The following is a 27,767-nucleotide window of genomic DNA, read 5'->3' as shown; positions in this document are numbered from 1 at the left end:
CCTCCTCTCTCTCCCAAACCCACTCCCAAAGCTAAGGGCAGTCTTCCCCGTTCCAGGCAGAAGCGCTGCGTGAGTCTCCACACGTAGCCGCAGGCAGCTCCTTAAATAGCGTCCGAGCTGAGCAAACAGTCCAGACGTGGGGCCCAGGAGGGCGAGTGGAGGCGACCGCACCGGGCGCGCAGCGGCGGCGGGTCAGCGGGCGGCCAATAGCCAGGGCTCGGCCCGCCCCGTCGCCTCCCCTCGGGGAGCCTATAAGGCCACTGCAGCGCCCCGGGCGCCTGCTGCTCCGCGCCTCCGCCGACGACCTGACTCTGCTGCGTTACGCGCAGCTCACGCTGCCGGCCCCGCGCCTTGCCCACCCGCTCCCGCCCGCAATCGCTAGCCCAGGGCGGACTCGGGTGTCTGCGCTCTCGCGAGAAGTGCGGCGCTGCGGGGCCGTGGGCGCCTGAGCCCGCGCGGCCCTCGAGGGCCGAACATGGGGGTGCGCACGGTGAAGCCTCAGCTGCTGCTCCTGGCGCTCGTCCTCCACCCCTGGAATCCCTATCTGGGTGCAGACTCGGAGAAGCCCTCGAGCATCCCCACAGGTGAGCACCCTGCGGTGTGCCGCTGTCCCGCGAGGTTCGGCCGGCGGGGGGGCAGTTCATTCATCCACCAACCCTTCCGCGGGGCTGGCCAGGTGAGTAGTGGGGGCCTGTCCCTCCTCTCCAGGACCGCCGGGGTCTTCCCCAGAATTGCGGTCGGGCGGCGCTGGTCCCAGGGGAAGTGTAGGGGCACCCGCGCTCGTTGACTCCTTGGAGTTCTCGGTGAACTCAGCTTGCCCGAATTTCCCTGCAGAACAAGTTGGAGTTTCCTTTTGGACTTGCAGGTCATGGGCACAACACCTTTCCTGCAGCTGTCCTTTCTCTTTCCTCCTTTCTGAGAGTTGGCATGGATTTATCCGTGGTGGACGAGGCAGTACTCCTTCTGTGACCTAAACACGGGGCTTAGTGTACTTTCTAATTGACGGTGACACATTCCTTCCAGCACCCCAGGAAGCAGCCGGTAACACCTCCCTCTTGCCAAAAACAACGCTTGCTCAGAAACCTTAGTTGTTTTCAGTAAGGCTGCCTGGCTACCCAATACCTCCAGGCGGCAGCTTTCCTCCTTTGGGATCTGAAGGGGAAGCTGTGGATACACGGCTGCTCCCCTTACCTACCCTTTTCTAGAGCCCGGTGCTGTTTCTTGTTTTCAGAAGCTGGAGCTGCACGAGAGTCTAGTCAAGTTCTTGTAAAACAAAACTTTTTACATTTAGCCAGATTAAAGAGAGTTTCACAACGTTTGTCTAAACGTGCTTTGCTGCCTTTTGTGGCACATGAAAAATCCTTGGAGTTTTCCACATTTGTGCTCTTTGTGCTCAACTCTCTATAATTAGATCTTGCATTTGAATGACCTTCTAATGTCCTTTTGTTGTTGTTGTTGTTAAGTCATTTTGGCATCTTTTTTTCTCCCAAGTTAATAGAGTGCTTTTCTACTTGAACTTTTCTTAAGCCTAAGGACAGAAATTTCTATTTCAGAGTTACATTCAGAAAGTGACATTTGGTCTGCTGTCCAGCTCATCCATGTAGCAATAGTTTTGTTTTCATCTTTAAGTGTTTCAGATAACGTCAGCAGGCTGAACTGCCCATCTTTCTACAAAACAGTGCTTGCTTTGTTAGCTTGAGAAACTTCAGCATTCAGATGGATTTCTATCAGTTACAGGATGCTTTTCTTTCTGTTAGGTATATGTGACCATTTAAAATGGATTTCTGAACCCGTGTGAGTCCTCTAAATTTGAACTAAACTTTTGCATAATTTAAAAATATTTCTTCTAGCATAATATCTAGAAAGTAGAAAGTAAGTGCCTTCAGCAAATTTGAAAGTGGAGACAGAGACATTTAAAAAGGAAAAACAAAACAAAACAAAAAGACTTCTCCAGAAAAATGTCTTTCTTTGTTGAAACACCCAAGGAAACTTTAATTGGGAAATAAAACAATCTCTAAGGACTTTGTTATATTTAGAGAGGCCTGTTTGGCCTTTGTATATTTTATTCCACTTGATTGCCAACACCCCTTACTTTTTAATAGAGGACCTCCCTTTGTAGCTGCCTTTGTGTTTATAGTCAAAATCGACTTCCCTTCTCACTCTGGATTTTAAATTTCATGGAACTGGACAGTAAACTTTTAATGGATTGTGATATCAGAGAAAGAGAATTTTAGATATGAAAGTTTCCTCAGGAAAAGACCACATGAAACCCACTGTTTAAATCTGAGGACTGGTCACTTTTGGTAAGCAGGCGGGAATTCGGTTAGGATCGAAATGTGGGGAAATACTAATTTGTGATAGGTGAAGCCAGCACTAGTCAGTTTGGTTACAAATTTCGGTGTAGGTAGATGTTCTTGTAGGTTATGTGATAAACTAATAAACGTAGAGGTGAACTGCTTGATAAGGTGGGCAGAATCACGGACTGTGGTCTATATTATTCTTTACATATTTCAACTGAAAATTACTGAATAGAAACCTATTTGTTGACATAAATATCAAGATCTTCTATAGGACCCTAAATTGTCTAGCTTAATAGTTCTTTAAGAAGAGTGCTTATCATCTCTAACCCTGTATATTTGTCAACATGTCCCAACTAACCAAGAAGAAATGGTTTAGATCACAATTTCTTGGCCCTATTGACATTTTGAGCCAGACACTTCTTTGCTTTGGGGAACTATGCTGTGCATCGACGTTTAGCAGTACCCTTAACCTCTGTGCACTAGGTGCCAGTAGTATTCCCCTTCTAATCTGAGCACCAGAAAAAACAAACAAACAAACAAACAAACAAAAAAAGGCCAAATGTCCCCAGAGGGACAAAATTTTGCCCAGGGTTAAGAATCATGGGATTAGACAAATCTATTTGTATTTGAGGCAGTGTGGCATTATAGCGTTACTGAAATGATAACAGCAAATCATTTTTGAAAACAAATATTTATAATGATTTTCAGTTTACCCACTGTAGTTGGGAATGTGACACACATTCATCAATTTTTGGAGTGTAATTTTTCCTAGCTCTGGTGCTTTGTTGACCAGAGTTGAGCTCTTAGCTTTTTGTTACATTTTTGAGAGTTCTGTGTGCTGTGTTGGTTCCTTTTGGTTGCCACTTTATTCTTAGCATGGAAAGACTAAATAAGATTTTGGTTAAAATGATCATTTTCTCTGAAAATAATGTATAGGAATTGTTACCTGAAAATCATATCCTTATGGGAACTTTCAGAGGCAGAACCTTCCTAATCAGTGCCAGTAAATCAGGTTCATACCCTGATTTATCTTTCCTGCCTTTTCTGCCTTCTAGGTGGAATAAGGAGAAGGTGGACGTATTCCTGCCAAGTCTTTGCTGTCAGGTCTCTAGACGTGAATCAAATTTGTGTGTGTTTTCTGAGGCACCTTACTATTCTATGATCCAAATTGGGCAGAAACCAAGTTTTGGGCAAAAATAAAGGAAATGGTTTCAAATGTTTCTGTCAAGACCAGTATTTTTCTACCACATTCATTCATTTATAAACTCTCTAATTTACTGTGGTACATTCAAGGAAAAAAGGAAAGATTTGTCCCTATCTACTGATGCAAACCAGCAATTTACGGGGTGGAGAGGAAAAGAGCAAGGGCCTGGAGAAACCTCTGGAAGAGAGAGGGTCTTGTCCTCTGTACTTTCTGTATTCTGTGCTTCAGCCACACAGAATGACATATCATCCATAAACAGACTGTGCCTTTTATTTCACATGAAAGCAGACATATAAAACAACTCTAGAGAATGTGAAGACAAGAAATGAAAATTAAATTGAGCTACACTTTTCTATCCATCATATGGGACAAAGCATCTTAAAATAAACTCTGTACCAAATGTCAGGATGGGAATTGACCGTTGGTGGAAGCACAGTGTTTTTGGAGAACAATTTAATAATGTCTACTGGAATTGAGAATCCACATGTTCTGTAATCCTAGATATGTACATGAATAGCTGTCTCAAATTTCTGTTCCTTTTTAGTTTTTTGAAATCCTGTTTATTGTTGAAGTCTAGCTCCTAGGAAATTCTTCCCCTTGCTGTTTTTGTTTGGTTCTTTTTATTTTTAACTTAATGTGGTTGGTTTATACATATCATATTTACTTTGTACTATAGGTCCTTATGTTTAATACATTATAAACTCTTTAAAATGAAGGGCTGAGTTTTATTCATTTTTATGCTCTTCAGGGTCTACACTGTACTTTTGCCACAGACATTCTCAGGTTTTGTTTACTGAGTTTCTGGCCTGTTCTGAGAATTATGAAAAGTAGCATGCAATCGATGAGGTTGCTGGTTTCTCCTTCCCCCAGAACTTTATCCGAATTCACTGAGCTTCCTTTCTCTGCTTGGGAACCCATACGCTACATGATTTAACAGCTTACAAGTGCAGTATCTGCTGCCTTGTTTCTGAACCATGTTTGGCAACCCTTCTCCACGGGTTATATTTCTCCCTCTACCTGCTTTACTCAATACAAAGTGGCAGCTGCACTATTACTTTCAGGTAGTTGGGTGCCGTAATTTTTTTTATTGGTGGTGAAATGGAGATTTGGAATGGTTGCGTAACTTGCACAAGCTCACATAGCTGGAAAACAGTAGAAGAGGAGGCTGTGCCCCTTCTTCAGGCTGTGCTTGTCTTTCCTGACCTCTTAATTGTTCTCTTGGACTTCTGGGACCTATGGGAAAGAAACAGAAACTGGCCATCAGTGACTTAAAGAAAGAAAAGGAAAGCTTTGCTAAAAGGGAAGAGACATAATTTGCAGGTTACATAAAAGGAGGAGAAAGAGTAGGCACAGGCTGAAGGAAAACTGGGCCTTAGGCAAGAGTGGCAAATTATGGCCCATAGGCCAAATCTAGCACACCCCTGTGTTTGTGTGGTCTGTGAACTAACAGTGATGTTTACATTTTTAAATGGTTGAAAAATATCAAAAGGAGAATAATATACTCTGAAACATGAAAATTATATGAAATTAAAGTTTTATTGGCTCTCAGCCAAATTCTTTTGTTTACATATTGTCTGGCTGCTTTGGTGCTACAAGGCAGAGCTGAATAGTAGTTACAGAGACTGTGAGGCCTGCAAAGTCTGAAATATTTACTAGCTGGTCCTATACAGAAAACTTTGCCGAACCTTGCCTTAGGAGATGACATTCCCACTTAAGCTGTGGCTCATGCCGATCTGCTGCTCTGTGGGAAGGAGCTGGCTTCTGGACAGTAGCAGCTGGCTCTGGGCATTTCAGAGACCTGTTTTTCATTTTAGAATTTGCCAGTGATTCCTATGGTGTTTTGCATTCAAACATAGAGCTTCTCTGTTACATCTTTTTAAACACAGCACTTGAAGCTAACAAGACATGTTCTTTGGTGTAAATAGTGTTCTCATGATAAAAAATGATTAAAATACTGATGACTAGTTGGAAAGGAGATGCAAATTTCTTCTTCAGAGCTTGAGTATATTCTAGAAATTTGTTCTTGAAACTTCGTTATGAATTTGTGGCTGAGCTCCTGGGAGGAAATAGTTAGCATGTTGATCAAAGAGTATTTTTATTTTTCTTTAATCATTGCTATAAATTAGGCTTAACTGAGAATTTGGTGGCTTTTAAAGTGACATATTCTTTTTAATTTACGTTTTACTCATTTGCTTTTGCTGTAGAATGGTTGCCTCACCAAACTAAACTGAAGAGAACTAATTTTCTTTCTTTCTTTCTTTTCTTTTCTTTTTTTTTTTTTTTTTTTTTTTGAGACTGAGTCTCGCTCTGTCGTCCAGGCCGGAGTGCAGTGGTATGATCTCGGCCACTGCAACCTCTGCCTCCTGGGTTCAAGCAATTGTCTGCCTCAGCCTCCTGAGAAGCTGGGATTACAGGCGCACGCTACCATGCCAGGCTAATTTTTGTATTTTTTTAAAGTAGAGATGGGGTTTCACCATCTTGGTTAGGCTGGTCTTGAACTCCTGACCTCGTGATCCAACCCCTTGGCTTCCCAAAGTGCTGGGATTACAGGTGTGAGCCACCACGCCTGGCCAACAAAACTAATTTTCAAAGCTATTGAGACTGCAGTTAAAAATGGTTATCTAGAATAGTAGAATTATAGAGACTGTGTTATTTTATTTATTTATTTATAGACAGGGTCTCATGCTGTGGGTCAGGCTAGAATGCAGTGATGCTGTCATAGCTCACTACAGCCCTGGGCTCTGTGATCCTGTTTATCACCTCAGCCTCTCAAGTAGCTGGGACTGCAACTCTGTTGTTATTTGTTTTCTTTATTCTGCTTACCACCTTAAAGCCTACGTGTTGCCACCCATATTTGGTAATTACACTACTAAAGATGGTGTAGCAGTACAGAATTGATTACTGCCCGACTGTGTCACAAAAATACCTCTTCGAAAACTACTGTTTGTAATTTAAAAATATAGTAACTTCAAATAAGTTTTTGTTTTCAGAGTAACTTTACAAGCTATTCAAAGAGCAAAGATATATTGTTTTTATACACAGAAGGAAGATTTTCATTACAGATATTCTTTTGTGTATTAAAAGAGGGAAATGTACTTTTGTTAATTTTAATTTGGTTTTCTTCAAAACAATACAATCAGGTTTATGCATTTACATACTTAGTTACTGATTGACTCATGCATTTTTTTCAGGCCTTGATTGTTTTAGTAGCATATTGTGGCAGATTTAGGGAAATAATAATATTTTAAAATTTCTAATAAAATATGGATATACTTCCCCTTTCTTGCATTTATTTCTTAAATGAGATGTGATTAAGTGAGAAAATGCTTAATTTGTTAGTGTTGAAATATGCTTCATGTTTACAATTTCTTTTCTGTTATAAGAAATTAGGTTTAAATGAGAACACTTGGACACAGGAAGGGGCACATCACACATCAAGGCCTGTCCTGGGGTGGGGGGAGGGGGGAGGGATGGCATTAGGAGATATACCTAATGTAAATGACAAGTTAATGGGTGCAGCACACCAACATGGCACATGTATACATATGTAACAGACCTGCCAATTGTGCACATGTACCCTAGAACTTAAAGTATAATAAAAAATAAGTAAATAAATAAATAAATAAATAAGAAATTAGGTTTAAAGTTTAGTTTGTATAGGTTTGTAATTAAATTTTAACCAGGGAAAAATCTATAAATAGCAACTGGATAACCTTTGCTCTTCATTTCAAGAGCCATTAACACTAATTATTATTACTATTTTTTGCTGTTCTTTTTTATTATTAGTCTTCTCGCAAGAGAGTATCAGTTTCTGTGCAAGTTTGTGAGTGATGGGGATACTCCCCAGGCATTATCAATACAGAAGTGACAAGGTATACTACATTGGAGTGTCCTTTCCTTTTTTGGCTAAAGAACTGTATTTATAATAAAATTCAACACCAGAAGTTTAAAGTAAAAACCTTATTTCAAGTTTGTATACGCTAAAGAACATGATTATTACTGTAAATATACTCAACAGACTTTTAATACAAATAAAAGTCTTGGTGAACATACGGCTAAAATGAGGGGCTACTTGAGGCAGGGGAGTGGTCAGAAAATGTGTTTCATATAAACATTGGTGAATTTGCAAAAACAGGCCAGAGTTGAAATTAAATATCATTTGTTATACTGATAGTTTATTGGTTTTAATATTGCTTTTATTATCTTGTGTGCATAAAACATCCTGGTGCATTAACTAATCATCTGCTTATTTAATTTGGGGTTATATTCTCAAATTTTTGCACAGAACTTTCTCATTTGCTTTCTAGTTACTGCTAACCTGTTTTAGGGTTCCTTCCTTAGGGTAGTGAGAGACAGGAATTTCCTCTGATTTAAATGCTGTTTTTCTACTTTTTTTTTTTTTTTTTTTTTTTTTTTGAGACGGAGTCTCGCTCTGTCACCCGAGCTGGAGTGCAGTGGCCGGATCTCAGCTCACTGCAAGCTCCGCCTCCCGGGTTTACGCCATTCTCCTGCCTCAGCCTCCCCAGTAGCTGGGACTACAGGCGCCCGCCACCTCGCCCGGCTAGTTTTTTGTATTTTTTAGTAGAGACGGGGTTTCACCGTGTTAGCCAGGATGGTCTCGATCTCCTGACCTCGTGATCCGCCCGTCTCGGCCTCCCAAAGTGCTGGGATTACAGGCTTGAGCCACCGCGCCCGGCCTGTTTTTCTACTTTTAAAAAAATTTTTTATTTTTATTTTTATTTTTTGCTGTGGACAGGTAAAAATTCTATATGGGACAAAGGAATTTTTAAGTACACATAATTTGTATTGTTCTTGACAGTACTCCTGGTCAGTCATGAACACTCAAGTGCAGTAAGGAGATATTGAATATGCATCATGCTCCACAACTTGACCCTCCCACAGGCACAGCAACAAGCAGAATAGATAATGTGGATTTTGGCATCTTGGCTTTCTGATGCTAGGGCGTCGATCTGGCTTGGGAGAAGAAAAGATCCAGAAGCTATACTTTATTCCAGAACCCCAGCACACAGTGTCTCATAGGCAAGGCTACTCTGTCATTGACTATTCTGTTTTAAATGATTTGGAGCCACAGCTTTTGTGGGCTTTCAGGTGCAAAATACTTACAGATGCTGCACACAGGGCTGAGAAGGGAGCCATAACATTTAGGTCTTTTTAAATGCCTTCTCTAACAGGTTCTTTAAGCATTTAAATCTTTCCTTCCTGTTTCTAGCAATGTACTGAATACCAACAGCTATTTCATCTTTAAAAATTTGGCAAATATAGAATTTAAATTATTTCTTTCTTAAAAAGGGAACCAGCTAACAGTTTACTGGTAGACTAAAATGATCTCCTTAATTTGATCACCTGGGGAAGTCTTAGAGCACTGTTGTTATGAAGAGGGTGGATGGGTTCTTTGATGGGATTTTCCAGTCTTGTCCAAGCCAGATCTGAGGCTGCTTGTCTTCAGAGGCCTCTTCTCCCGCTCTGGCTCTACTGGTTCTTTCCTGGCCTCCAGCTGGCACCACAGTGGTGACCAGAATGTCCTGCTGGTCCAGGGCCTCTGGAATTCCTGCCGGCCACGTCTAGAGAAGGACAATCCTCCTTTTCTTCTTAGTTTGGTTTAGACAAGGTTGGAATTTTTTAAACAGTGACTTTACTAAGTAACCAAGGGCAAAACAAAACAAAACCCCACACTGGAAAATCACCGAAGCAAAGAAATGAACAGACTTACCAAGTAGAGATTCAGAGTTCTTACTTTCCTCTGACTTTGGTATAGTTAGATGCCTGCACACCTGGCACATTTTGAGGGTTCATGAGTTCTGTGCCTTTGCGCAGCATTTCTTTCTCCCCCCTTCACTCTCATTCCTCACTTCTTCCTACCACTTTCTTTTACACCAACAACTCTTCTTCATGGTTGGGGTCCATGAGATCCCTGGGTAGACAAGTGCTAATAGATGGTCTAGGTATATTTGTCATTTCTTAGGGACATATCACATTACATATTAGCATAACTCTAGCCATTGGGCACTTTATTTTCTTCAATAGGTAGAATCTTTTTTTTTTTTTTTTTTTTTGGTGAGGGGGAACAGAGTCTTGCCCTGTCATCCAGACTGGAGTGGAGTGGTGCAATCTCGGCTCACTACAGCCTCTGCCTCCCAGGTTCAAGTGGTTTTCCTGCCTCAGCCTCCTGAGTAGCTGGGTTACAGGCGTGTGCCACCATGACCAGCTAATTTTTGTATTTCTAGTAGAGACAGGGGTTTCGCCATGTTGGTCAGGCTGGTCTCGAACTCCTGACCTCAGATGATCCGCCCGCCTTGGCCTCCCAAAGTGCTGGGATTACAGGTGTGAGGCACCGCACCCGGCCAATAGGTAGAAAATTTTTATGCTGTTGCCCATAACAATTTTTGTATTGCATTAATTCTTGATTTTAGTAGCAATTTGTGTATGCTTTTATAAAAAATGCTACATAATTTAGTAAATCTACGTTAATTTAGCTAAGCTTTACAAATTCTCTCATAATACAATTTTTTTAGAGGTAACTAACAGCATTTTAACTTTTTAGATGCAAATGTATGCCAACAATAATTTCCATTGTGTAATACTGTGAAATTTTTGTAATTAATTTTTTTTTTTTTTTTTTTTTTGAGACAGAGTCTCACTCTGTCCCCCAGGCTGGAGTGCAGTGGCTGGATCTCAGCTCACTGCAAGCTCCGCCTCCCGGGTTTACCCCATTCTCCTGCCTCAGTGTCCGGAGTTGCTGGAACTACAGGCGCCCACCACCTCGCCCTGCTAGTTTTTTGTATTTTTTTAGTAGAGTCGGGGTTTCACCGTGTTAGCCAGGATGGTCTCGATCTCCTGACCTCGTGATCCGCCCGTCTCGGCCCCCCAAAGTGTTGGGATTACAGGCTTGAGCCACAGCGCCCAGCCGGTAATTAATATTTTAAAATATAATTGGAGTATTTATTGACTGGCTAGTCTGTGTTCTGTTGCTTTGTGTGAAGGAAAAAGAGAGAAAAAACAAAGCCAGAATGAACAAACAAAAACCACACAAGGCTCAGTCCCTGTTCTGTATTGAAATTCTAAGATTCTTACAGGGAAAATAATGCATATGTAAAACTGAGCAAATCAAAGAAGCACTTACGGGTAAGCAGCCTGGGCTAGAGGGAAGAACATACACATCTGGCATTAGGAAACCTACGTCTAAGTTCTCATCCTTCCTCCTTCCACTCACCAACCTTGAGCCGATTCTTGAGCCTCTTCAGACTTCACTTGTAATTTGTGATCCTTATAGTGTTGTGATTTGATGTCTCTTGACTTTTTTGTTTTTGAGCTGGAGTTTCATTCTTCTCCTCCAGGCTGGAGTGCAATGACGCGAGATCTCGGCTCACTGCAACTTCCGCCTCTGGGGTTCAAGTGATTCTCCTGCCTCAGCCTCCTGAGTAGCTGGGATTACAGGCATGCACTACCATGGCCAGCTAATTTTGTATTTTTAGAAGAGACAAAGTTTCTCCATGTTTGTCAGGCTGGTCTTGAACTCCCGACCTCAGGTGAACCGCCCACCTCAGCCTCTAAAAGTGCTGAGATTACAGGCGTGAGCCACTGTGGTTGGCCAATGGCTCTTGACTTTTAAGTGTCAGAATGGTGGTAGAGACAGAGTGCTGCAGGAATCAGAAAAGAGGTCTCAAGAAAACTTACTATTATTTGTTAGGCCAAAGAAGGCATAGATATAAGGTTGTTTTGTGTTTTAAATTCTACTTTTTCTACTGGTTATTGTATCAAGATCTGGAGTTGGCCAGGACTTGGTGTTACTTTTTTTCTCTAATTAGATTTGATTTAGATGCAGGACAATAGGCCAAGAATAACTAGAATTAAATTTACATTTAAAAATATTCCAAGTGTTTTTATATGAGAAGAGAAAACAGTCTGGTGTTTTTATGAAGCTATTTTCTGTTTTCAGAGAGGAACCATATCCTCTTCAGTACATTTAAATTTTGTAAGCTGTTAAAAAAATAAACTTATATTCATCTGTTTCAGTCCTGAACTTTAAGTCAAATAAATTAATAACAACTATGCTGGTAACTTTTTTTTAACTTTTATTTTGGGTTCAGGAGTACATGTGAAGTTTTGTTACACAGGTGAACTCATGTGATGGGAGTTTGTTGTACAGATTTTTTTTTTTTTTTTGAGATGGAGTCTCACTCTGTCGTCCAGGCTGGAGTGCAGTGGCCGGATCGCAGCTCACTGCAAGCTCCGCCTCCCGGGTTTACGCCATTCTCCGGCCTCAGCCTCCCGAGTAGCTGGGACTACAGGCGCCCGCCACCACGCCCGGCTAGCTTTTTGTATTTTTTAGTAGAGACGGGGTTTCATCGGGTTAGCCAGGATGGTCTCAATCTCCTGACCTCGTGATCCGCCCGTCTCGGCCTCCCCAAGTGCTGGGATTACAGGCTTGAGCCACCGCGCCCGGCCTATTGTACAGATTATTTCATCTCCCAGGTATTAAGCCCCAGTACCCAGTAGTTATCTTCTCTGCTTCTCTCTCTCCTCCCACCATCACCCTTAAGTTGAGCCCAGTGTCTGTTTTTCCTTTCTTTGTGTTCGTGAGTTCTCATCATTTAGCGTCCACATATAAGTGAGAATATTCAGTATTTGGATTTTTGTTCCTGTGTTAGTTTGCTAATGATAATAGCCTCTAGCTCCATCCATATTCTCGCAAAAAAACATGATCTCATTTTTTTTTAAATGGCTACATAGAAATTAAAGCGAAGTTTTACGATATGTGCTACTTAAAAATTGGGGACCCTTGTCTAACTTATTACATAAATAGTCATCAGAATACCTAGATTCAACTTTTAGATTCATTATCTTTAAAATATGATTGCATTTAGTGAACTGAAAACATGGTAAATAAAAACGAAATCAGTTTGTGGGAGAAAAGTATTTATGTGCATATGTATACGTGTATATGTGTATGTACACATTTGTGTATCCTAGCCATGGAGATTATTGTTGAGCCTTAAGAAAGGAATAGAAAGTAGGAGTACCTTTTAATCTGGACTTCTCTTCTTCGAGGTTATTGTCACAGCAGCATTTGTTCTACATGTGTTTGCATCTTTGAATGGAGCATATCTAGTGAGTGGTACACTCTGCAACTTAATCCTTGGAGAAGATGGTGGTATGCAGTGGTTTTTTTTCTGGCTATTTTTCCTACTGTTTCCAGATGGATTTTATGTAAATTGAAGGAAGCAGTTCAAACAGAACAATTGGAAGGGAAAGAGGGTGACTTAATTTTAAAAACGTATATAGTTACTTATACAGTTGTTTTCTAAGTGTAAGATTAGCAAATATTACAGAAGTATTTAGCCTGGGTGTTGGTTTTTGGAAATTAACAATTATTTATTGAATAAGCAAATAAAAACCAGTAGCTGTTTCTTTTGTACAGTATATTAGGTTGAAGAAAAATTTGGTTTATTAAAATGATAACTAACTTTTATCTTATTTAATATCACTTGATATTTTATGTTCCTCAGGCATAAACATGGTTTTTTTTTAAAAATGAAGTATTACATTTTAAACAACTAGTGTAATATCCTAAAAAACCGAGCTCCTCCTCCCTGAGTGGCTGTATGACACCAGTACCATCAGCTCCATGAGTTGTGGCAGAGTGGATAAGTGAGATTTTTTTTTATGTTTTGATAAAAGATAAACTAAGAAGTCTGCTTTATAGACACAAACTTAAAACATAACTATGATCGATAATTATATCTCATTTTCTGTAACCAGATTTAAATTCTTTATTGATGCAAGGCATGAATTTTTCTTAATAATTCTCAGAATATCCCACACTTAAATTAGTTTCGAAGCATATTGGGTTTGTAGAAAATTCTTTCGAAAAAGAGTCCTATTCAGTTTGAAGAGATGATGGGAGTGAGAGGGTAAGTGAAACAGAGGAAGGGAAGTTGCTTTTAAGTGTGGTACAGAATTACAAAATATGTGACTTGAGTGAGTTCACAATTAATTCAGAAAAATCTGAACTAGAAGCCACTGCTGAGTGCTGACAAGGGAAATTTTGCTTATGTAAAATGTGACACTGAATTCTTCCCTGAACAGAAATATGGTTTGGGTAGTTTCATCCTTGGGATTTATGTATCTGGATTATGCTTATTGTGGTTTTAGCATTTCATATTAACTGCAACAAATGGAATATCTCAGCCATTCTTTGCATGCTATGACTTTCAGCCTGTGGTCCAGTGTGCATGGACCCCAATGCAGCATATACACTGAGACAGTGTATAGTGCTGAATTTGTTTTTTATTTGGTTTCAGGAAGTCAGCTGGTTACTTCAGTAATCAGCAGAGATTCAGAAATATAGATGCTGTCATATTATGATGCAGCCGTGGATGTGTTTCATATCACTTTGCATTTCTGATAAATTGAGGTACAAATCTGTTGTGCTTTGAATTATTGCAGAGTTGTGTTATTTCCTCTTTTATTATGATTAAGTATATTACAAAGAATTTGGTATGATGTTTTTAAAATATTAGGGCAAATGCAGAAACAGTGCAGAGGAGTGCTTGCTTTCTTGATATAGCCAGAGGGTGCTCACTATACAAGGAGACTAGAGACCTCTAACTTTGAACTTCAAAACTTTGAAGTCATTTTTTCTCATTCCTCTGATTTATTCTTGATATTCAGGTATATTGCTTTGCTCATTATTTTGTCTCTGTCTTTTTTTGTTTGTTTCATCTGTAGTGGAAAATGTGCGTGTGTGTGTGTGTGTGTGTGTGTGTGTGTGTGTGTGTGACTCCCTGCCTGCCTGTATAAATAATTAGATATCTGAAACAGGTAAAGATTATTTTTAATATGATTTTAATATTGTTATTGCATTCAGCAGTGATTCCTTAATGTTATTTAATACCTATCCAAATTCACCTTTGCCCCTTTTTCTCAAATATGTCTTTTTATAGTTGATTTGTTTGATCTGGATCCATAAATGTATCTTCCTAAACACCTTCCAAGCTGTCACTATCTTAGTCTACAGTGCAGGACTCTGGTGGCCTCAGGGTCAAATCTAGCCTGCATATTGTTTTCCAAAGTCTCAAATTAAGTTCTGTGTTTCAGGAAATTTTACTTAAAAATCAGAATTTTTCTTGCCTTGGAGGAAAAAAAAGGAAAAAAAAGGCCTGGAAACCCTGGATTTTCCTTCCCATGTGGCAGCAATAGTTGGCTGGCTCTGAGGAGTCCTCTCCTTGTATGGGGTGCTTTTGCACTCCAGTCACCATAGCAGGGGCCTGGCCTCTTCACTGATGTGTTTGCAGCCCCCTGTCAGTATACATCACTGAATTAGATAATTATCGTTGTTTCTGAAATTATTTTTCTTGTCTCATCTTTCTTGAGTTCAGTGACTCTTAACCAGGAGTGGTTTTGTCCCCCCTGGAATGTTTGGTAACATCTAGAGACTTTTGTTGTGAGCAGTGGGTGCTCCTGGCATCCTGTGGGTAGAGTCCAGGGACGTTGCTGAAACGTCCTGCATTACACAGCATGACCCCATCACTCTCTCCCACCCCCACCCCAAGAAAGAATTATCTGGCCCCAAATGTCAATAGTGCTGAAGTTGAGAAACTCTGCTACAGTCTGATGGCACACTTCTGATTTCACTGCCCTGCTTCTAGTGCCCTCTCGATTTCCAAATGTATTTATTATCATTTCCCAATTTGCGCTCTGTATTCGTACTGGATTCCTCACTATCCAGTCAAGAGATCATGCTTTTACCCATCTTTTGGGGGAGGGGGGATTATATTTCCAGGTTCCTTGACTGTCAAAATACTGTTTGTCATTTTTTAAGGCCTCTATCTAGCTCATTTAGCTAGTTGTTTCTGATGACACTTTATCGCAGTGTTCTCAAAAAATCATTTTGTTATAACTGGAAAATTCCTTGAAAATTTATTTGAACTCTTCCCCTCATTACAGTCTCTGCTTCTCCAGTACTGAACATAGATATATTAAATCTTATATTCTAGTTTTTTTTTTTTTGTAGATTTTTATTGTCCCTTCAGTGTTGAACTTCTACAGTATTATCTGCAAATATATAATCTGTGATTTAAATTAGTATTTAGTATGTTATCCTCAGTCTTTTTATATGAACTGACTTTACATTCTTAGTTGGATTTTAACCGGCAAGAGGATAGAGATTGTATCTCTTGAATTGCTGTGCCTTAGAACTCCCAGCCTCTGAAGCTTCTCTGCCTATAGGCCTTACAGAGGGACAGTCCATTAACCCTTGGCTTGCCCTAGTCACAGCTAACAAGATAAGTGGGCACCCTATGTTGGTCCGGGTTTTATTCAAATGAAGAACCCATTTTAGATATCTTGAACAAAAGTAGATTTAACAAAAGTAATTACAAGCTGATACAATTATTAGAATGCCTGGAAGAATGGGCTTTAGCAAAGCTTCAAACTGTGAATTCTAGAAGAGCAGAAATAGCTGACCATACTAGGAGGCTACTACCTCTGTCCCAGCTGGGAATCAGGAACCCACCATTGGAAGTATTGAATTCAGAAATAGGCTTCCATAAATGTAACCCAGGGTTGGAGAAGCTGTCTCCATTGATTCCTTATGCCCATGAGGCTGGTGACTATACCAACAATGCAGAATTCAACCACAGCCTTTGCTGCTGTCAATATGTCTGTCTGTCTGTCTCTCTGTCTCTCTTTCTCTCTCCCTCCATCTCCTTCCCTCTCCCTCCACCCACCCTCCTTCCCAGTTCCCACAAAGTGTGAGATTGACCCTAGAACACTGGTGTAGGGTAAACCATATCCTTCTGACCATGCTTACCAATGGAAATGTCCAAAAGTGGTAGGGAGAAGACCATCTGTTTTTCTGGTCTCATAGGAACACATCTTGGAGGAGGGGTATAATTTACATCCAAATGTTTAGCTCCAAAGAACTTGGAGAAATGCACCTTTAATATTTGATTTTTCTTATGACTTTCATCAGTAATTGTTCTTCTTGAAGCTTGGCAAAGCTTTAAATTATTTTAAAATTTTATGGATGTTTTTGACAATAGGGACCCAGTAAGGGCTTAGCATTACATGAAATACATGCTTTTTAACATGGAGCTCTATTACAAAGTTCTAAGCATGTTGAATACTTTCTCAGCTTTTAGGAAGAGCAATTTCTAAGAAAGTCATGGGAAAAAATAAACTAAACTATGAAATAGAGGCAACTAAGTAATCAAAATTTATTGTGCCTTCACCATCCTTATTGTTTTAAGGCCAGTGGATCATAACTTTTATGGAAGAGACAGCATGGTACAACTTAATCCTAATTACAATTTTATGATATTTGTTTGACTTATAGTTATTCATTTCTTATTCAGTAGTGCTTTTATTTTATACAGCACCCTATAACTTTCAGTAAATTCTTGGCTGACTAATGTCACTTTTCTGAGATAAAGACAGTGGGGCTTCCTCACAGCTTCTGGATTTTGAGAATGTCAATGATAATTCTGGCTCATTAAGGAAGGAAGGATTTAATTTGACTCAGCCTTTTAAAAATTCATGATAACAAAAGTACAAAAGAAAACTTTGTGGATTACCGTAATTGTACTTTCTAATTGTAAATTTATGTTTCATGATTTTTATTTGAAAGTTTAGTTTTTATGTAATTGTTTTTTACTTTTGTAGTTTCTTTGCTCATAACAGTAACGGTAGTTAAGCTTATGGCTGAAACTCCTGCTGAACAAATCTACAGAGGAGTATCTTGCATTCAAATTAGAATGTTGATCTTCCTCACATTATTTGGAGTTGGGACACCCCAAGTAACGTGGTATTTATTTATTTTAAAATTTCATTTGTTTTGCTCACGGTGACAATTTCAGGTGCTAAGTAGATGTACCTTAGTGTTCAAATTAACACACGGACAAAACTAGATTGGGAATGGCTGGAATAGAACTGATACATGTCTATCTGTTATAATGCCACCATGGCAGTTTTAGTTTTTGGTTTTGTATGTGTGTGTTTAAAATGATACAGCTAAAAACATTTGCTTTTATTTTGATGAAGAGAAAAATATTTGGGAAATCTGGATTTATTTTGATGATATGCTTAGGATGTAGTCTGTTTAGCCCTTTAAATGACATTTTTCATCTAAATTGTTCTGAAAGCTCTGGTAAGAAATGACAGAGCTCCTATAAGAAATGTTGAAGCACCAGTAGAAATCAGTAAGAACTAGGATATAGTAGATCTAGTGAAGATGGCGTAACTTCGTTTAAGAGTTGTATTTTCGGTTACAATGACAATAATTGCTTGTAACTGAAAACAAAGATAGTTAAGAATAAATTTAAATTTGTCCATGAACTCACTATCAATTAGTAAACAATGTAAAACACTGTGATAGTATTCATTTTTTTCTGTTTGTATATCTTCATATATTTTCTTTATAAAATCAGGATATACATACATATTGATAAGCATACTGACACAGTTTTGTATTTGTCTTATTTACGAAATAGTATATTTTAAGCATTTCCCATGGCATTGAATACTCTTCAAGCCATGATTTTTAAGTAACATTTTTATATCTGTCATGGGATTATACCATAATTTTTATAACCATTACCTTATTATTCAATATATAGCTTGTTTGCCATTTGACGCTAGTAGAAATAATATTGTTAGGGGTATTATTGAAAATAGGTTTTGGTTTCCATTTTTACCTATTTTTATAGGAAAATTTCAAGAAACAAAATATTTAAATCAAAAGATATGTACTCTTTTTGTATCTTGTTACATATTGTGGAGTTGATTTCCAGAAGGTTTTATAAATTTTCACTTCCATGAGCAGTGTACAAAATGGTATGGAAATCTTAGCAAGCATTACTTTTCAAAATACTTTCTTCAAGGTTTTAAGGGAAAATTGTGTCTCTCTTTATCCTCCTTTTTAATTTCTTAAATTTATAGTGATTTATTTACTTGCTAAAATATTTTTTGCTACTTCTGTTTCCTCTGTGAGTTGCATATTCATATCAGTGGTGTGTACATTCTAGTGGAGTTAGAAAGGACAGTAAACAAATGTATTGGGAAGGTATAAATCTTAAAAAGAAAAATAAAATGAGATTAGAGTGATTAGGTTGAAGAATACCAATATAGGTACTGTTTTCAGGAGAGCCTTCTTATTTTTGATTAATTTGAGCATAGAAGGGTGGAGGCTTTCTGAGAGAGGAGAGTTACAGGCAGCAGGGACCACGATATAAATGCTCTTGGCTGAGGATGTGTTTGATGTGTCTGCAGAGCAGCCAGGAGAACAGTGTGCCTGCAGTAGGGACAAGGAGGGTATAGTGATGGAAGAGATCAGATTGTCAGTCAAGACCAGATCGCTTAGGTACTTGGAGTTTGCACTAGGGTGAGGAGTTTGGATTTTATTGAGAACAAGAGGTAAACCCTTAAAAAAACTTGGGGAGAAACGCAAGATATGTGTGTGAATTAGAAGAGGTTATCTTATCTGGACTTTTGGTTGGTGAATGTAATACGTGCTGATTTCAGTCTCATTTTCCCCTTTAGCCTCTCTAAAGGGTGGCTGTATTATATAGTTGCTAAACTATGTACATTGTGACCCTGAATTGATAGAGTTGTAGCTTTATCATTCTGACCAGTAGAAAGGAGAGATAGACAGTGGCCAGGGTAGATACAGGGAGATTCTCTAACAGATGATTTCAGTAGTCTAGGGAGAAGAGAATAGTGCCCAGGTTTAGACAAGTCACAGAAAAGATGATTAGGAGAGAGGTTGGATCCTGTAATGCTGATAGAATTTGTGGTCAACTTAGATGGAGAATGTGAGAGAAAAACAGGAGTTAAGGATGACTCCAAATTTTATTCTTAAAATTTTACATCTTAGAAGTTTCAATTTGTTTAAGTCTTACACAAATTGGGTATATACTCTACATGCTATTTTTTAAAATATTCTCACTCGTGTTTACATAGACTGGAACAACTTTGAGGGACTCTGGTGACTGTTTTACTCTTATTTTGATAATTACTATTAAAATTTTTAGTCTTCTTTGTGTCTATAATGTTATCTAAATGTTTATTCAGTAGAATGCTAGTGGTGGAAAACAGGACCCTAAAAATATTTTTACAAGGGCAGTCGGAGTGTTTAACTCTAGGAAGTAGGCCAAAATAGCTGCTGTGATTCACTGAGCCGTGAGTTTGGGAAAAAGCATTCTGCAAAACGTTAGCCGATAGCATTGAAAAATAACAGAGCTGCTCAAAGCAGATTTTTCAGTTTACAGAAATTGTTTTATAACCAAAGCATGGGAGATGGGAACAAATGGCAGGGAAATCTGGCTACATGACTCTAAGATCAGTGCTACTGCAAAGAGTCCCTGAGTCAGCTTTGGTTTGTACCAAGGCATCAAGTGTATTTGGTTTGACAAGAGATTGGAATGTGCTGACAATGCCCCTTTCTTATAATCTTAGGCAGTATATTACAAAGCTTTATTTTCAAGGTAGCTTTTATTGTTTGTTGTTTATTGTACTTAAATTATGGTTAAAGGCAAGCACTGGGATATTTGTGTGCTTCAACTTTGTTTAAGGGCAAGAACTGGAGATTTATTTGCCTGGAACAGACCCTGCTCTGCCTCTAGTTTCCATTTAGGTCAGTGGGCAATTAATCTTGTAATATGAAAGGTTTCAGGTTTGTAGTGTTTTTATTGACCAACCTTTACATGAAAGTACACCTACCACGTAACCGGAAAAAGATCCCTGATGACTTTTCTATGTACCACCCTTAGTTTTTGGAAATAGGTAACGGAAGAAAAACTGACAGACTGAGAATGAATAGGCAGAGAGGTGGAAAAACAGTAGACAGAAGTACCAGGAGGGGTAGATTCATACAGCTGGAGGGTGAATTTGGCACTGATCCATTTTGCTAACTTAAAACTTGTTGGATTACATAAATTTCTATTAAGAAAGAAAACACTGCATCCATATTAATTTAGGCAGTATTTTTCTTGATGACAAAAATCTGAATAGAAAAAAATTAATTTCTTTTAATAAAGGACATTAAATATCAGTAGATAGTAGCTTTACTTGTAGTTTATTTGGAAGTACTTTCAAGGGAAACTTTCCTCATCTTTTTGAAAGTTATAATTTGGCAATTGTTTTCTTACAGGAACCTTTGGTTAATGATACAGTAGATGATGTTTTTACCAATATTCTAACTCTCTGGGAACAGAAATGGAGAATGTTGAATCCCGTTCCCCTGTTACACACATTTCTTCACCTGGTGAACTCATGTGTCCTCAGTTTTAGTGTGAATTCCTCACAATTTTTTTCATAAACTTCCAATTTAAAATAACTTCCTCTGTTAAAACCTTTCACCCTCTTTTTGTTTTTGAACTTATTCTTAGTATTTACTGCAGTTTCCACTTTAAATTGTTTGTGGAATTATTTGCTACTCTCTCCCGTCACAACTGTATTGTAAGACCCATGAAGACAGGGATTGATTTTTCCAAAAATGTTTATTGAGTGACTTCCTTCCTTCCGAACATATTTATTGAGTGCCTACTATGTATCAAGTAGGATTCGGGGATACATGAGGTTTACATTCTCTTCAATTCCAGCATTTACTTTGTTTACCATTATATCTCCAACATGTAGCACAGTGCCTGATGAACAGCGAATGTCAGTACCTGTGGAAAGAATAAAGATGAAATCCCATTGAGGAGTATTTGCAGGGCTCAAATGTGGTGTGGAGTCAGGGTTAAATCTGTGGTTGAGGAACACGAACTTCTCCCGAGGTGGGGGATGTGTTTCCCCATCTCAATCTGAAATTTCCAACTGTCCCTGTTCTAACTTTTCTTTCAGTAAAAATGAGAACTTCCTTAGTGTTAGATCCATTTTGTAAACTGCATGTGGGGAATGTATGCAGTTTAAGTAAACTACAAGATAAATCACAGAAGAGTTAATGTAGTAGTGATCATTTTATTAGCAGTCCACATTAATAAAATACAGCAGTTTAAATTTTAATGTAGTTAACTTTGTACTTTTTTGGCTGTAATTAATCCAGCCATTTATGTTACTTATAATTAAAGGTAGGAAAGCCATTAGAGAACTCATTTGTTCATACTGTGTATTAAATTATCTAATTTATTATTTATCTAGTTTATTATGTACTGAGAGTACATAATAAAACTTAGTAAAACCTCATAATAAAACTTATTGGGGGCAGTAAATGAAGAAACATGTTGTGTTTTTGACAGAGCAGGTACGTGGACACTCAGACATTAAAATGGAGGCCAAGAAATTAAAGGTCAGAAGCAGCATGTGAAAAACATTGTGTCTGGGGCCACTTATTATAGGAATAAACAGCTCTGTAGATTTGGATGTTCTGGGGAAGTACCCTATCATTGGAAAGTATGGAAAGTGATCATGAGTCCTCAAGAAGAGGTTATATTTGTTTGGTATTCTTTGCTTAATTATCACATTTTACAGAATGATTTGCATTATTAGCATCATTAATAGAAAATGTTTAGAGAAAGTTGAAAGGCACCATGGTTTAATTGACGGGAATGCTTTATGACTAAAAATGCAGTGAGTAGTTTGTGAATTTTTAGAAACTGATCCTATTCTTTATTAAAGCGTATTGTGTATTTCTGAAAAAGCACACATAGTATAGTTTAATTCAGATTCTTTGAGCTGTGTATACTTCCAATTATATACTAGTTTATGAAATTATTGAGTTCCTTCTACTTTGAGAAATTCTGGAATTAAGAATAAGTGAGGATTGTTGGGGAGAGGTTGTTGAAGCTGACAGAACACTGAATGCTTACCCTTGTTTCTAGGTCACAGTGAAATCAGACTTCACTGGGGAGCAGTTATCTGATGAGGAATGTCATGAATCCTTTCAGAAATGGGAATGTCTCTATGTTTGTCTCTGTAATGTAGAGGCATCTTGAGGGGCTGGACTTTTGATGAATTGTCATAAGAACTGGCCCCATATAGCACTGGCTCAGCTTTCCAGCAAGGGGATTCTTATTTCCTGCTACACAGATTCCCCAAATGAACCATTGACTCTTTCAGATACAACCTGACCCAGTGCACTGGAGCATCCTGACCCTGTGTGGATTTATACTGCTGAGAATAAATTGCATTCAAAAGAGTGCTATTTTATGAACATCCACTTTAAATATGCATCTCGTTTATGACTAATTAATGCCTTGCTATGTTTTTGTGGAGCAGTCTTGAAGAACCAGGTGGTGAACCATTCGTTTCTAATGTGTTGTAGCTAGGAATTAGTTGAATATGACTGTATACGAGATGGGGAAAGAGAAAGGGAGGAAGGGAGGGAAGGACCAGCTTTTACACAGTGACATTCTTCAACCATTTTTTTTTTTTTTTTTTTTTTTGCCAGCAGCTGATATTTCTTCCCTAGTGCTGTTTCAGTGCACATATTCTAAGCCTTGTAATAAATTTCTTGCTAATGACTTAAAGTGATGGCATTTGTACAGGAATGTGTAACTGTTGGCTTGATTTTGTTTTACAAACTGGTTTGAAAAAGAGAGAAAATCCTCTGAATATTCATTTCAGATTAAGTCCAGTGGAAATCTCAGTAAAATATTGGATGTGCAGAAAAGCTTTACACTTTAGAATGAGCTGCGTTATTATCTTTTTCCTGCATCATAATAAAACCCTTAATCCAACATTTAGGTTGTTTGATAGTTGGCGTTTATAACACTACCGGGGTGAGCATTTATCAAGATAAATTGTAGAGATTTATGTTCCTTCAGGATAGGGAATGTGGCATTTAGAATTCTTATTGTTTAGAAAGTCACAGAAGATACTTTAAACATTTTCTTAAAATTTTATTTATGTAACAGACTCATCTTTTCAGGTTAGTTTTATGAGTTAATTTGGAGTCCTTCACTACTTTAAACATTTTCTTATAATTTTATTGATGCAGGAGACTCATCTTTTAAGATTAATAATTTGGAATCCTTCTTCACTGCTCTTTTTCACAAACCCCATTTAATCTGTCAACCAATGATTTTTAGTCTGCCTTAGAAACATATTCAAATGGATGACTTTTTACCTCCTTTACTACTACTGTTCCTTGTCTGTGTCACCTGGTCTCTAACGTAGAACACTGTTTGAAACACTCTTCAACAGACTTCCTGATTTTGTCCTTGGCCTCTTTCTGTGATAGCAACCAGGGTAATCCTGTTAAACTTGAGTCAGATTATGAGACGCAGTATTGCATAGCAGTTAAGAGCACAGCCTCTGGAGCTAGTCTTTCTCGGTTCAAATATGGGCTCTGCCACTTACTATATATATAAATTTGGGCAACACAGTTAAATGTAATATTGGAAGAGCAGTAGTACTTGGATTAAATGAGTTAATAGTATCTATATGGTAGACATTGTTATTATATTGTTATTACTATTATTTTAGTAGCTATTATGTCATCTCTTTACTCAGAAGTCTCTACTAGCTTGCTATTACATTTGAAATAAAAACCAGAGTGTTTACAATGACCTCCTAGACCGTGCAAAGTCTATTCATTCTGACTTCCGAACTCATCTGATTTTCCCTTGCGTAGTCTCTTCTGGCCATTCTGGATGCCTACTGTCCTCCCTTTTCTTCCACTGCTAATATATGAGGCCTGAACCCAGCTCAGTCAGATTCTCTGTGTTTGTTGTTTCCTTTTACTGGAAAGATGTCCCTCAGATATCTGCATAGCTCACTTCCTTTGCTTCAGGTCACCCTCTCAGTGAAACTTGGTTATGTTATCCAAGATAGCAACCCATTCAGGACTCCCTGTGACACTCTATGACACTTTGTTCTTTCTCTTTAGCCGTGAAAGTTAAATGCAATTTTTTTTTTTGTCTCCCTGTATTGGAATATAAACTCCATGATGGCAGAAGCTTATTTTTGGTCTCTTGTCCAGTCTTGAATGCTGAGTCTCTAGAACAGTGGCATGTAGTAGGCACACAGTAACATTGAAGGAATTAGTGAACTTATGGCACCTGGTTAATTCTCTTCTCAAAACCTCGTGTGGTATCATCTTTCCCATATATACCCAGTATTCTTTCAGCTGTGCCCTCTGTGGTCTGTGATCTGCTCCATCTTGGCTTCCAGCTATCTGCTCTTAATTCTAAATGGTAATTTGCAATTAACCATTTCCTGTCTTTTGAATAATGAAAACACGAATCCCTCTCCATTTCTGACTAGCAGTGTTTCTCATGTCTTTGAGACCCACTTAACTGTTTCTTCCCCCTGTGGTTTTACCTCACCTTGTCTTGATTTCTTCCTCCTCTGATTTATTGTTGCCCTTCATTGTTTAACTTCCTCATTGTGCTGTTATCTAGAATCAGAAATACCAATTTTTTATTATTTGGCATACCTAGGATGGTATTTTTTTTAGTGTGATTCCTGTTGAGCGTCGTCTGCATCTCTTCATGACAATGCCTGGTACTCGGAATTTATTCCCCAGGAGCTCCCCATGTATACTGAATCAGAAACTCTTGGAGTGTGACCCAGCAATCTCTGTTTTTACAAGGCTTTGGGTAGTTGTTCTAGTCTATGCTAATGTTTGAAAAGCACTGAGTAAGGACATTGGCATGATAGGCCAGTTTCCAGACTGGGAATATCTGAGATTAAGGGTCTAGTTGGGGCCAGCACTGTGGCTCATGTCTGTAATCCCAGCACTTTGGGAGCCCAAGGCAGGCAGATCACTTAAGACCAGGAGTTCTAGACCAGCCTGACCAACATAGTAAAACCCTGTGTCTACCAGAAATACAAATTTATTAGTGGGGTTTGGTGGCGAGCACCTGTAGTCCCAGCTACTCAGGAGGCTGAGGTGGGAGTATCACACTTCAACAGTGGGAGCTAATTGAATCAGAGGTCGTTATGTCTTAGGAGACTTTTTGTGAATGTGGCAGATAGAGCTTCTTACTGAATCAAAATGGTGTTATAAAGCCAATTATTTGGAAACAACATTATGGAGCTGTATTATCTTCCTGTTATTTTCAGAATTTTTATGCTTTGATATATAGAAAATACCTTTTAGTCATTTCCATCTTTTTTAAAAACTCACAGGTCATCTTGGAATCATAGTTGAAATAAATAGTATTTCTCATTAAAGCATTAACATGTGAGTTCATCATAAGTTTGGTAATTCAGAATGGAATGAAAGCACTTCATTGTTTGGAATACAGGTTGGATATCCCTTATCCAAAATGCTTGGGACCAGAAGTGTTTCAGATTTCCAATTTTTACAGATTTTGGAATACAATCATCTTGCATAATGACAAAAATATCTTCTGAGAATTGAGTCATTAGGCGATTTTGTCATTATAGAAACATCATAGAGTGTACCTATATAAACCTAGATGGTGTAGCTTACCACACCTAGACAATATAGTATACACTGTTTCTCCACTACAAACTTGTAAGGAGTGTTACTGTACTGAATATTTAGGTAGTTGTCACACAGTGGTATTTGTGTATCTAAATATATCGAAACATGAAAAAGGCAACCCATTGTGCTATGACTGCTACTATATCACTAGATGATAGGAGTTTTTCAGCTCCATTGTAATATTATGGGACCAGTGTTGTATATGTGGCTCATCATTGATGGGACCATCATGTGGCACATTACTGTATTTATATACACATAATGAGATATCTTGGGGATGGGACCCAAGTCTCAACATGAAATTCGTGTATGTTTCATATATACCTTTTACATATAAGACAATATTATATAATATTTTAAATAATTTTATGCAAGAAATAACATTTTCACTGTCCTCCTCACATTAGGTCAGGTGTGGAATTTTACACTTGTGGTCTTTCAGCACTCAAAAAGTTTTAGTTTCAATTTTGGATTTCTGGACTAGGAATGCTCAACCTGTAATATGAATTAGTAAAGTCTTATCAGGTTCAGTATTTCATTTATTCAACATTAAGCATATGACAAGGTATCAGTGTAAAAAATGAAACTATAAAAGTACTGGAAGAAAATATGAATAATTATTTTATAATTGCAACATGTAGAAGACATTTCTGAAGTGTGAAAAACAAAACCCAGAAGATGTAAGAATTAATGGCTGATTTTTAAAAGTCATAAAAATAAAAATTCTGTCTGGGAAAAAATCATACAGTCAAAACGAAGTTGAAAGATAAGTGGTAAATGGGGAGAAAATGTTCAACCCACAAGGTTTACTTGGAATTTATTGTAGAGATACAATCTTACATGTAAGAAAATTACTTGTGAACATCATTATCAATTGCAGCATTTTAATATTTAATTTTTATTTTTTTAGCGCAGCAGTGGAATGGAAACAGCCTAAATTTTTACCAGCATGCTGGTTAAATTATGGTTCATTCATACAACAGAATATTATATGTCTGTACTCTATTTGGAAATATCTCAAAGAAATACAAAATTTTTAAAAAGATGCAGAGTGGAATAGAGAGTATGCACATGTATGAGAAGTATTCACTTGTGCATGCATTAAAATATCTCTTAAACCATACATCAGAACCAGTATTATTGATATTTTCTGAGGGGAAGTCAGTTAAATGTCTGGTAAAGATTATCACTTTCTACTTCACCTAGTCCAAAAGTTAAATTACAAATAAGGAAAGATCAGCCATGTATATAAATACATGTTTTAGATCTCCAGCTTGGCACAGTGGATGCTAGAATGTTTTTTGTATTTTCTGGGATATACTCCAAAAAAAGATGTCTCCTTACATAAAGATGAGAATTTATGACAGTTTTCAACATGAAGTGAATAATAAACTTTTTTGGAGTCTTGTGGTAATTCTGTAGAAGATATTTGTAGTTGTCTTCATCAAATCATCATTTAATTTTATGTACTGAAAATATATAATATACAGATTCAATTTTCTAGTAATCTTTTATATCGCAACTTCAACTCGTGGAACAATGTGGAGAACTAGCAACTTGTTGGGGGAAGATTCTGAGCTGCCAAAACTGATACCATAAAACTTTCAAGACAGTATGAGGATGAGCTGCTCCTCAAGTTAAATGTACTTATTTTATGCAAGGTAGATAACAATGGAAGATATCTCCTTATAAAAATCATATTATAATGTGTTCATGGCCATGTGGAGTAAAGTAAGCAAATATTTCACTATAATTAAAGATGGTAAATGAAAGTTATGTCTTCTCTCCATTTTTGTTCCTGTTTCAGTCACATCACACTTTATCAGGTCTACATTTAGTTTTGTGTACC

At 38.1% G+C, this 27,767-nt stretch overlaps 1 protein-coding gene across 3 annotated transcripts in view; it reads left to right on the top strand.

Annotated features, from left to right (window-relative positions):
• Window positions 1–306: 306 nt before the first annotated feature.
• Window positions 307–27,767, top strand: part of LOC105470016 (procollagen-lysine,2-oxoglutarate 5-dioxygenase 2) — a 91,525-nt gene continuing 64,064 nt past the window's right edge. Inside the window, exon 1 of one of the 3 annotated variants that reach the window (XM_011721710.2) lies at window positions 307–584. In XM_011721710.2, the coding sequence (XP_011720012.2) occupies window positions 476–584 (109 nt within the window). In that variant the 5' untranslated portion in view covers window positions 307–475. Of the gene's footprint in view, window positions 585–656; window positions 677–27,767 lie in introns of those variants that run through there. The other 2 variants (XM_011721711.2, XM_011721713.2) reach the window with 2 other exon arrangements.

This window comes from Macaca nemestrina, chromosome 2 (assembly GCF_043159975.1).
Source record: "Macaca nemestrina isolate mMacNem1 chromosome 2, mMacNem.hap1, whole genome shotgun sequence".
Classification (NCBI taxonomy): Eukaryota; Metazoa; Chordata; class Mammalia; order Primates; family Cercopithecidae; genus Macaca; species Macaca nemestrina.
The sequence above is the reverse complement of the archived record's forward strand: the minus strand, read 5'-3'. Positions and strand labels throughout refer to the sequence as shown.